This window comes from Melospiza georgiana, chromosome 14 (assembly GCF_028018845.1).
Source record: "Melospiza georgiana isolate bMelGeo1 chromosome 14, bMelGeo1.pri, whole genome shotgun sequence".
NCBI classification, from domain to species: domain Eukaryota; kingdom Metazoa; phylum Chordata; class Aves; order Passeriformes; family Passerellidae; genus Melospiza; species Melospiza georgiana.
In genome coordinates this window covers 11,141,111-11,153,121 of record NC_080443.1, presented here as the reverse complement: position 1 = coordinate 11,153,121, position 12,011 = coordinate 11,141,111, and the positions used below count along the sequence as shown (strand labels likewise).

Sequence of the window (12,011 nt, the reverse complement as noted above, 5' to 3'; positions counted from 1 at the left end):
TATATTGTACCTAAATCATATTTTAAAAGCAATAAATCCAGAGAGTATTTAGGAAGAGAGGGGAATACGGTTAAACGGCTCGCATTCAGCCTCAAGTCCTCAAAAGATCTTCCAAACTTTTTGTTTTATTTAAAGATCGAGTATTTTAAAAAGCAGATAACGCTGGCAGGTTCGGGTCTCCTCTCCCCACAGGCTGTGTGAACTTTTTAGGTTCCAGCCCAGGCTCTTGCTCTGCCCGCAGCAGCGGAGCAGGGCACACCGGCGCTTGCCAAAGACGCGCCGTGATTGAACTGTATTTTAACTACTCTTAAAAAGCTAAATTGCAACTCACGCTGCTTTCAGAGAAGGAAGAGGAGGAGGGGGGGGCACAGCAGCAACAACATCAATAACAAAATACAAACCGTAATTTAAAATGTGTGGATCATAAAAAACCCCTAACCCTATTCTGTAATTAAACCGTATCTTGACTCCTTCCCAATAGCTCCTTACAAACCCGTGCCACTGCTCCCTTTGCAAATGTTGCACGTACCAGGTACTTCCTTCTTAGCCTTGTAGTGATTCAGAACAGAGGGAATAAGCAAAATGATCATAAATTTCCTAATTAGAGATTTCGCACCAAGACAAAAAGGTGTTAATGAGTTTAATTCCAGTGCCTGTCATTGTCCCTTTTTTCACACCACTTATTTACTAATGGCCCAGAGGGCTGCTCCCGTCTCTCCTTTGTTAAGATTTTAATTTGCCTTCTTTTCTGCCTTTGATGTAAAATTGTGACCTACAACTCTTTGAAGTCCCTTATTAGGAGGAAAATTAACTTAGCTTTTCCACTGTATCTGCGCACTGTTAGTCCAGGCAAAATGTAGAGAACTCCTTAAAGATCCAGCACATTAGGAAAAATTTCAAGATAGTTCTGAAAATGCAAATTTTAAAAAATGCAATAGACTTTTAAAACTGAATTAGAAGAGGTAACTCTCGCAAGGGCCAGAGCGGGAGAAGGGAAGAAAGTAATATCTTAATAAAAAACCAAAATTAATCTGGCCAAGGAAAGGTTGTAAATCTAAAAACCTGAAAAGGGGAACTGAGGGATGGTGTTGGTTGGTGTGAGCCTTTATTTTTAAATGTCCGAACTTTTCCCTGTCCCTCTCGTGTACTGCTCACAAATGACACCCCGGCTTCCTACGCGCAGGGCGGGGGGGGGGGGGGGGGGGCTACGAAAGAAATTATATCTAAATCTACCTCCATATAATTAGAATACCATGAGGCAGGGTTAAACCTTTGTAAAACACACAACTGATTGGCGATCGCTAAAACGAGATTTGAAAGCAACTCAAATAAAAGATCGCGACGTCAGTAAACAGATTTAGAAAAAAAAAAAAAAGGTGGGGGGAAGAAAAGCAGCTAGTGACAAACCCGGCGAGAGCGAGCTCTGGGCATGAGAGAGAGAGGGAGGCAGAGGGAGAGAGAGACTTAAAAGAAATAGGAGGGGCTTGTGAGAGACTAGAAATGTCAATCAGAGCCCAGAGTCCCAATAATCTCAGGCAATCTGTTAGGACCTGACCTGGGTCCACTCAGATCAATAGGAAAAGTGAGAGAAGAAAGAAGCGATCGGATCGTTTACCGCGGCGGCCGAGGAAAGGAGGGAGCCCGCGGCCTCCGCGCACCCCCGGCTCCCCCCCATGTCTGCCGGAGTTTGCGGGAGGCGCTGAAAGTGCGGCCGGCCGGCGAGGGCGAGCGACCCGGCTCCCTCCTCCGCTCCCGGCCCTGCTACTTTCTCCCCTTTCTCTCCCTTCTTCCTCTCGTCTCCCCCCCCCCCCTCTTCCTCCTCCCCCCTCCCCTGCCCCGCTCCCCCACCATGTCTTTCCCCCAGCTGGGCTACCAGTACATCAGGCCGCTGTACCCGGCGGAGCGCCCGGGGAGCGGCGGCTCCCGCGGCGGCGCCGAGCTGGCCCCGTCCGGGACCCTCTCCAACGTGCTCTCCTCCATGTACGGCGCGCCCTACGCCGCCGCCGCCGCCGCCCAGGGCTATGGAGCCTTCCTGCCCTACGCCGCAGAGCTGCCCATCTTCCCCCAGCTGGTAAGAGGCCCCCGGGGTTCGCCGCTCGCTCCCCGGGGCGCTCGGTTCGCGCTGGGGATCGGCCCGGGGGGAGCCGGGGGAGACGCCGGGAGGGCTGTCAGGGGAGACACGGGCGCTACCGCCGCCCTGCCCGGGAGAGCCGCCGGAGAGGGGCAGGGCTGGAGCGGCGGCCCCGCAGCGTCCCCCCGCTCCGCCCGGGGTTTGACGGTGGCGGGGACCGGCCCCAGCAGCGGCCGCCGGCCCAGCCGGGCACACGCGAGTGGGGAGCCGGAGCTGCCCCTGAGGCACCCGCGGGCACCGGGCTGCCGGGACCGGGGCGCTCCGCGGTGGGGGAGGCAGCGCGGCCCGGCCGCCCCGCCGGTGCCGACGGGCTCCGTTCCCGGTAAGGGCAGCGGGACGGAGCGGACCCGGGCCCGGCGCGCCATCTCAGCCGGGCCGCCCCTTCCCTCTCGCTGCAGGGCGCCCAGTACGAGCTGAAGGAGAGCCCGGGGGTGCAGCACGCCGCCTTCCCCCCCCACCACCCTGCCTTCTATCCCTACGGGCAGTACCAGTTCGGGGACCCGTCGCGGCCCAAGAACGCCACTCGGGAAAGCACCAGCACCCTCAAGGCCTGGCTCAACGAGCACCGGAAAAATCCCTACCCCACCAAGGGCGAGAAGATCATGCTGGCCATCATCACCAAAATGACCCTCACCCAGGTCTCCACCTGGTTCGCCAACGCGCGGCGGCGGCTCAAGAAGGAGAACAAAATGACCTGGGCCCCCCGCAGCAGGACGGACGAGGAGGGCAACTCCTACGGGAGCGACCACGAGGGGGAAGAGGACAAGAGGGAAGACGAGGAGGAGATCGACCTCGAGAACATCGACACAGAGAATATCGAAAGCAACAAGGACGAGCTCGAGGACGATCTACAGGATGCCGACCTCCTGCACTCTGACTCCAAAACGGACTCGGAGGGATCCGAAGGCTTTGAGGACCTGCCCGGCTCCGAGGAGCGCTACGACAAGGCCTCCGAGGGGGAGCCGCACCACCTCCGCCACCACCACCTGCACCACCACCACCATCACCACCACCACCACAAGTGCGAGCTGCCGGCCACGGCCGCGCCCGTGGGCCCGGAGCCCCTCAAGCCGCCGCTCCCGCCGCCGCCGCCCCACCTCTCGCCCCCCTCGTCTGCCTCTTCCTCCGCCGCCTCCTCCCCGACGGACGGCGCTTTGGCCGGCTCCTTGCCGAAACCCAAGATCTGGTCGCTGGCCGAGACCGCCACCAGCCCGGACAACCCCCGCAAGTCCCCCGGAGGCGGCTCTCCGCCGGCGGCCGCCCCCCAGCCGCTGCCGCTGCCCACCCCGCCGCCCCACAGACTCGTCTCCTCCTGCCCCCTGGGCAAGTTCCCCAACTGGACCAACCGCGCGTTCCCGGCCCACCACCACCACCACCACCACCACCCCCCGCACCCGCTGGCCTTACTGAACACTCCCCACCTGCTGGGGCTGGGGGCCGCCTCCGCCGCCCCCCCCGCCGCCGCCTTCCCGCGGCCCGCGGACCAGGCGCAGAGCGCGGAGCCCGTCGGAGCAGGTGACCGCTGAGGGACGCGCCGGGGACGGGCCGGGCCGGCAGCCGCCCGGGGGGCTCGGCGGTGCGGAGCGGAGCGGCGCGGGAGGCCCCGGGGCCGTGTGCGTGCGGCCGGCCCCGGCGGTTGTGACGGTGCCCCCGGCCCGGCGCGGTCCGGCCCGGCGCGGAGCAGCCGTCGGGGCGCAGGTGGCGGCGGGCGGGGGCCCCGGGGGCGGTGGCGGAGGTCTCTTGGCCGGGGTAGTCTCGATCCCCGAGAATTACCTTCCTCCAGCGGAGATAATTTTTGTTGCTGTTGTTGTCGCTTTTGCGGGAAGGACCCGGCCGCCAGGTCAGGCTCGCTCGGGGTCAGTGTGTTTTCTCTGACGGTCACCTCTGCAAGCAGAGCAGTCGTTGTGTCGTATTTGCAGCTCGCTGAGAAAAGAGCATTCTTAAATCTCGAGGCTTAATTCAGGGATGGGAGGAATAAAACAGGGGCTATAAAGGAACGCTTTTTTCCCCCCTTCCCTTCTCTTTTTAGATCGATCTAGTGCCTTGGAAGTAGAGAAAAAGTTACTAAAGACAGCTTTCCAGCCAGTGCAGAGGCGGTAAGAGATGGCTCCCTCCGTCTCCCCGGGATGTATGGAGGCAGTTGTAAATGGTTAGCTTATTTTCTCCGCTTCTTTAGGTTCCCTTTCCAGGGTGGTTTCTTGTTCTTCCTCTGCGCGCGTGGTGGGTTATTCTGTTTATGTATTTTCTTTGCTGTTCTCCGTTGTGGCCCCCGGGAGCGTTTCCCTGGGCAGGCCGATCTGCGCTCGGGGCATTGGGGCTGCGCGGCCGCGGAGCCCGGGCGCGGGTCGCCCCTGGCCCGGGAGCACATCCCTGAGCCCCCGCAGAGCTGTCGCTGTGCCGGGGGGAGAGGCACCGAGACGGCAGAAAATAGTAAAATAAAATATAAATTAAAAATTAATAATAATAACAATGATATTGAAAGCGAAACAAAAAAACCCGCCCAGAGTAAGAAAGCTGAAGAGGCTGAGCTTTGCCGCCCCAAATTTGGCGTAGCAGTCACTCAATTTCAATGAGAAACCAATTACCCTTTTGATTGATTGAAACCACGGGGATCGGGCCCGCGGTGTTTTCGTAGCTAAATACATTTACTATAAGTCATTCTGAAAGCTTTTTATATTTATAAATCTATTAAAATATTAACAACAACAACAAAACCAGAGCTACCTGCAGTTACAAATATTGTGCCAGCCCAAGCTCACTAGAAATCCTATTAAATTTTTTTTTTCTGTGTCATTTTTTTCCAGGCCCCAGAACCAACTTGACGCCGCTATGGTTCTATCGGCGCTCTCATCATCATAGTTAATTTTTTATTGTTGTTGTAATGATTGTAAAAAAAAAAAAAATCTCTGTATAGTTACAACTTGTAAGCATGTCCGTATATTCAAACTCAAAAGGAAAAAAAATACCCGCTTCTGTCCTATCACCTGGGTTAGCTGAGCTGTGAGATTTTTTTTGGAAGTCCAGTGAGAATTAGATGTCCCCCCCTTTTTTTTTTTTTTGGTTGTTGTTGTTGTTTGTTTTTGTACATACCGTAAAAAATGTACATATGTGTGAACCAAATTGTACAAGAAAGTATATATTTTTGGCTAATAAATAAACTGTTGCCACTTTGACTACACTCTCGTTTCCCCCCTTCTGGAGTTGTTTTCCTCCCGCAGTCCCGCTCCCTCTCCCTCTCTCCCGGCCGGTTACTGGTTTTGCGCGGCTCCGGGTCGGGCGGAGCGCGGGCGGCGGTGCCGGGCCGTGCCGGGCTGAGCCAAGCCGTGCCGTGCCGGGCCGTGCCGGGCTGAGCCGGGCCGGGCCGTGCCGGGTCGCGCTTCCCGCGGCGGCGGCGGCGCCATCGCTGGAGCCGCAGCGCCCCCTGCAGGCGCGGCCGGTGGCGGGGGCTGCGCGGTCCGAGCGCGGCTCTGGGCGGCCCGATCGCGGCCGGCGGATGATGGATGCATCGCCCCCGCGGACCGAATTACCGGGTGCCGCTGCTAGCCCCCTCCCCGCCCGCCCCCGCGGAGCGCAGGGCAGCGCGGAGCCGGGGGGTGGTTAATTGAAAGGAACCTTCGGGGTCGGCGGTGCAGCCGCGGGTCGGCAGCTCAGCTGCGTTAGTTCTGCCGCCCCCTCCCCTCCTGCTGTCGTGTATCCCCGGGGTCAGTTTTGGGGTGCTCGCCACAATTTGTCTGTGAGCTGCCCAAAGCTGAGGCATCCCGCCGCTCCCGGGGCTTGGCATTCGGGCGGGAGGCAGCGGCCGCAACGGGGGCACCGAGGCGCTGCGGCGAGCCCCGGCGGGGAGCCCCGCTCCGCTCCGGACGCGTGGGATGCGCTCCCGCCGCCCCCGGGCCGGGCCGCCTCCTCCGGCTCCGGGACGTGCCGGTCGCGCCTCTGCACGCCTCGCCCCGGGAGCCGCCGCCTCCAGAACTTGTAGCTCCGCTTCCCCGGCAAGGTGCTGGAAGTCGGCCCAGTCCGGGAAAGGTCCATTTGCGCTCCGAAACCATCCCAAGGGGAGTGTGGTAGGAGGGCGAGGGCTGCTCCCTCCTGCCTCCCCTTCTCTGCACCCCGTGCCCGCGGATGGCCGTGCTCGTCCCCCCGGCTGATGGGGCAGGTAGAGCTTGTGGGCCGCCCCCTCCTGCTTTTGTTTCCAGGCTTTCCTCTCTACCGGGGAGATGTGTCCCCTACCTGTCCTCTCCTTACAGTCCTGGAAACGGCATAATTACAGCGGTGGTGATTAAATGGCTGGTGCTTTTCTCGTTTTGGTGACAGACCCCGCAGAGGGGGAGGGAACTCAGAGCTAGGAAGCAAGAGTTAAAATGAAGTTAAACTACAAACAGAAGCACATAGCTGACATGCTTCAAGTTTAGACAGTACAAGATATGCAAATGCACAGGGCTGTGCAGTATTGACATTTTGAGGTCACAGTGATAGGAATGTATTATTTATAGGATTGGGTTGCACTAGGCCGATAAACTACATTTTAAATCCTAGGCGTCTGTAAGTGATAAGATTTATATATGTGTTTACACTATATCTGTGTGTGTGTGTGTGTGTATACACACATTTTCTATAGTGTTTTAATGTTTCACAATTAAGATTCCCCTGACCAGCATTAGGATGGGGACACCCCTCTCCTGGTGTGCTCTGCAGCTTCCCTGGCTGCTGTTAGCAATGGCTGGGAGCAAAGGAGGCCGGGGAAGGGACTCACAGAGTTTGCAGCACTGTTGTGATCTCTGCTTTTTCCCCGCTGCGTCCTCTTCCTTTCCCCATATGTCCTTTCTGGCCACAGCTCACCCTAGAAACAGCATTTGCCTCTTTGCAGCCCCATGCAGCTCTCTGTCTTTCTGCCAGGAACTGTTCCCACTCTTTCGCTCCGACAGGCTCCTGAAATGGGGGAATCTCTGTGGGTGGGGGTAAGAAAACAGATCGTTTCTCATGTAAATTTTATCGTCTCTCTGCACTTTGTATCCCTTTTTTTTCCTTAGCCAATTCTAACCGAGGGAAAAAAAAAAAAAAAAAAAAAAAAAAAAAAAAAAAAAAAAAAAAAAAAAAAAAAAAAGATTAATGGCATCTAAAATGGGAGGGGTGGGGGGAGAGAAAACTAGAGGCAAATTTCCACATCCCCTTCCTCTGGGCATCCTGGTGGGTTTTCCATAGAAACTTTCACGCAGCGGCCAGACAGATGCTTAAAGGGGATGGAAGAAAATAATGCAACCATGATGGGAAAACAATTGCTTGCCCAGCTTTCTACCTCAATTAAAGGCTCCTTTGCCTTTGCACTGAGGCCCTCAGCTCCCTGTCCCTTCACTCTGGCCACGGGGATGCTCCTGCGGCAGCGGCGTGGAAGCCATGGGAAAGCTGCTCCTTTGGCTTCTGGAAGTGAGAACTTGGTTTCCCTGCAGGGGGAAAGCAGCCTTTGTGCCTGCCTGGCCTCCCTAATGTGGAGAAAATTCCCATTAATTTCGTAAGGAAACATTTTGTTATGCGTGTTTCAACAAAACATTAAAAATCCTACGCGTTTTTTTTTTTTTTTCTTTTTTTTTTTCAGAAATCCCTCTCTCAGTTTGACAGCCTCGCTGGAGCCCCAGCCAGGCCTGCCTGAGACAGCACAGAGAGGCCTCCCTCTGCCTTCTCCCTCTCTGTTGGCTGCTCTTTTCCTGTCTAATCAATTATCTCCCTAGCTAGTCCTTCTCAAAGGTGAGAGCTCATTATGCATATTCATAAATCACAGCTCCCAGACCTGACACTGATTGATGTAATCATCTCCCGCTCGCTCCCTGTCTGCGCGGGGCCGGCCGGAGGAAGCAGCGGCGAGGAGGAGGAGGAGGAGGAGGCAGGAGAAAGAGACTTCCAACTTGTCAGAGCCCGTGGTGGTGGGAGCGGCCGGCCGGGCGTAGCGGGCCGTGTCAGGCTCGCCATTGAGGGCGGCCAAAGTGCCCATCACGGCCCGGGATGGGGCAGGGGAGAGCCCCGGGAGCTGGGAAACAGCGCTGAGCTGCTATGCAGGCTAAAGCACAGGAGTATGGAAAAGATCCAGCACCATTTTAATAATCTAGCATCAGACCGTGCATTAAAATACCCTCCCAAATCTTTCACGTTAGCTGTTGCACGTGCTGTTGTTTCCCTTGGATACTTAAAACTGGTTTATTCCGTAAGAACAGATATATGTGCTGTGGATTCTGATCACAAACGTTTTAGATATGTGATACAGCAAATATCTTCGCTCCTATATCCTCAGTAGTTGTACTGTATAAAAAAAACAAATTTGTCAAGTATGTAAATTGCTGTTGAAAGGGTTTGGGAGCAAAAGGGCTCCTCCAGCTCAGACTACCAGCTTTCCAGACAGGAATGTGTATCTCAGCTATGACTGCTTTTCCAGTGTGTATACTTCAGTATGTCAGCGTTCAAGATGCTGTTCAGATTATGTGGTTTACCTGTATGGTTAATATTTACACTTTTAAAATACCTCTTTTATCATTTTGATCCAAACTATCAGTGTACTAAAGTAATAATGCAAAAATATATGCCCTGGTAATCATAACAAGATACAAATCAAAGGGAGCCCTAATCAAGTACTTTTGAGAGTGTTATCTTCCTTGTTAACAAATGGTAATAAGAAAATTAGGGCTTATAGCTTGCTTGTGTTTTATCTAAGAAAACCAATAAAGATATCAGATGTTCTTTGTTTTATATGTTTGAATGTAAAGCAGAATAATGAAGAACATGTACCTTCTAAGGCTTCATTTGCTTTATGGGCATTAACCCTTTAGGATGCCAGTGAAATCCTGAATTTGCAGAGTGAGAACAAGCCTTTGCTGCCACCCAGGGTTTTGAGGCCCAGCTTTGCTGCAGTCAAGACAACATATTTTTTTATTAAATGCTGAAATTGGAACAAAGCAACAATGGCCGCTTGCTAGCTGTGCATGTCCAACAGGCCTCTTTACTATTCAGCAAATGGAAGATATTAAACAACATTTTGCTTAAAGGTACACTGAGGCCATTTCCATTAGGACATGGTGTCATTCATTTATTCACATGTTAAGTGGATGTCCTTGTGGCTAATGAGTAATAATCAACAGTGACTCCACTTTATTCCTTTGCTCCCAGCAATGTTAAATACTCTGATGGAGTCTCTTTGCTGACACACTAGAGAATATGGTTAAAAAGTGCTAAAGGACATTTGCAGCGTGGAGCAGCCACATGCACACATGCTGGAAATGGCACTTATATTACAATCTATTCTATTAGGCTTTGTTCCTGTTTAAGGCATGGCACCTGGAAACTGCTGATATTTATTTGAAGGTGCTTTACTCCTTAGAAGCCGGAAACTCTTTTAATTTGAGAGTCAATGTGGTTGTTGCTGAGAGATGAGCTCTTGTCCAGCTGCTTTCTCAAAAAAATCAGACTGCACCTCACGATAGCTCTACATTTGGTACATTACTTCAGGTAAATCCTTTGTGGAGGAGGGATTTGGGACAGAACCTTTCCTGCAAAAAATCTAGTTTGACATTTATTTTATAAAATAAAGTAACTCCTCTACCAGCTTATTAATTTTATTAAATCAAATGGCAGCAGCTAAGTAGACTAATAAAATATATTAATCTATATTTTTTTCCTTTGCATGATTGCTTACACTGGAATCTGCAGCTTGGTTGTCTCCCATGTCAATTCCTAAAGTTTGAAAGGTATAAATGAATCATTCTTGGTCCTGATTAAGCTTAAGTTAGAAATAAAATATGTCAATCAATCTGGTTGGAAATGTTCCTGCTGTCTAAGTTGGTTATGCAAAACACTCTAAGGTGTGTAGGCATGCTCAATTAGGTCAAGGGATCTGATGGCACTCCCAGCCATAAATGTGTGTCACTCGGATTCCTCATTATTTTTAGCAGTGGTGAAAATGCATGTCAGTAGGCCAGCTAGCCAGGCTAGAATAAAATTACTTACTGGGTATGCATAAACCTGAGATTTTAATACATAAGTATTATACTTATTTTTAAGCAAAACAGTGAAAAGAAAATAACTCTCTCAAATATATGACTCACTCTATTGGATTTCTCAGGTATCATTAGTATAATTCACACTGGACTTTGCAATACTCAAGATACCTTAGCAGTAAAATTTAAGTGCCTAAAAACATAGATGTAAAGTGAAATTAGATACAAGGAGTAAAACATTGATTTTCTCTGTTACAGTCTAACTTGCTTCCAAGAAAGATAAAGCTTCACTAGAAGATTAGACCAGCCCCATTCCAAAATAATTTAATGAAAAAGGACACTTGAGATGGCTATTGAACAGCAGCACCAGTGCAGGTCGTCTCAGATGGAGACTTTTGCAAGTGATTCCTACAGAAGACAATGCCAAAAATGTTTGCTTGACAGACAGATTCCCTCTGGTGTGCTAAATCATAGCCTGATACTAACAGAAATGTTTTTGTGTAGTTACAGAGGGAAAAATGTGCAGAAAGGAAAATTTCAGTGCTCATTCCTGCCCCCTGCACCTGGTGTAGTTGCTGAGATCACCTGAATTGACTAAATGACCAGGGTTAAATCCTCTGTTTTTAAACTTTCATACCGGTACTTTGAACCACTCCAAGACCTTGGGCTTGGGTACAAGAAATGGAATGAGAAACCAGCTAAACAGGAGTCCAGCCTGGTTTTGTTATGCAAAATCCCAAGCAAGCAAACTTAAATGCAGGGAACTGGTAAACTGAAAGAAAAATATTGCTTCCAAGACCCACAGGCGGGAGCAGTACCTTAGGTAAGGCTTCTTAAACAGAGGTCTCAAATATGGTGTTAAAGGTGGCAGTGTTCCTTTAAGAGCAGCACCATGCAGCTAATATTTTCTTTACTGCCAATAAAACACAATTAAATCTCATGAATTAATATATTCGCTTTGGGAAGAATTCCCATTCTTTTCTTCAGATATCAAAATGGAGCCATCATCAGTCAGTTAGTTAAATAGGGGAATCCAGAGAGTAAGTAAATGGAAGAGCTTTCAAATGCAGGGCTGAAAATGCCCAATGAATGTGTAGGGGGCTTCAATAAAAAGATTTTGACTTGTGTTTTCACCCCTTTCCCACTTTGCTCATTGTTTACTGACACTGCTGTGGACACAGTATTCAGTCCCTGCCCGCCCCAGCCCTGGGATGTAAAAATGTCATCTCTATTGTGCTGCCGGGCCGGCTTTGATGCTGCCGCAGCCCTTTGTGTGCCCTTCTCAATCCCTTTATAAGGCTGTCCTGATTGTCCGTACTGCACATCGCACAAAAGCTCGTCTTATTGAGAAAATAAAAAAGTCAGAGAGGGGCCAAATGACGGGAGATTGGGCCTTTGCTGTAAAAGACCTGCTATTCACATTCAGCAGTCATTTTTTTCATCAAGGAATTGCAAAGTTGGGATTGCGACCGTGCCAGCAAAGCCATTTTAGACACTTTCTTATTAAATTTTTATTTATAATTACTTTTATAATTACTTTTTTTTTCTTTATTTCTTTTTAATAGCTCATGTACTGCAGAGGACAAACATTGAATCCTAGGAACGATTGCAGAGGGTATTTTCACCTTTTCAAAGAAAACTGCTGTATAACTCAAATGTGCACGATTCATCTGGGAAGTTCAGACAGATTGTATGGAAATTCAGCTACACAAAAACTACAAAAAAGGCTTCTTGTGATAACAAAACAAGCCAGAAACAGACCCCATCTCCCCCTGCTTCGTAAGAGTACACACATTTGCAACCCAGAGACAGAGGGTTTAAATTGCCAGTCTGGAAAACCTCTATGTGCTGTTCTTCCACCTAATGCTACCCTAACTTGTACTGAGTGTCTGTGGGCAGGATGG

At 51.1% G+C, this 12,011-nt stretch overlaps 1 protein-coding gene across 1 annotated transcript; it reads left to right on the top strand.

Annotated features, from left to right (window-relative positions):
• Positions 1–1,849: 1,849 nt before the first annotated feature.
• On the top strand, positions 1,850–4,990 carry IRX3 (iroquois homeobox 3). Its single transcript, XM_058034282.1, has 4 exons — positions 1,850–2,071; positions 2,530–3,646; positions 4,161–4,227; positions 4,936–4,990. Exons 1-4 carry the CDS (start codon positions 1,850–1,852, stop codon positions 4,988–4,990), a joined length of 1,461 nt encoding a protein of 486 aa, XP_057890265.1.
• The last annotated feature ends 7,021 nt before the right edge of the window (positions 4,991–12,011 follow it).

Excerpts from the sequence above, each read along its gene's own strand:
- IRX3 (XM_058034282.1), top strand. The coding sequence starts at position 1,850 with ATGTCTTTCCCCCAGCTGGGCTACCAGTACATCAGGCCGCTGTACCCG. Across the intron at positions 2,072-2,529 it reads TGCCCATCTTCCCCCAGCTG|GGCGCCCAGTACGAGCTGAA; the intron begins GTAAGAGGCCCC and ends CTCTCGCTGCAG. Across the intron at positions 3,647-4,160 it reads CGCGGAGCCCGTCGGAGCAG|ATCGATCTAGTGCCTTGGAA; the intron begins GTGACCGCTGAG and ends TTCTCTTTTTAG.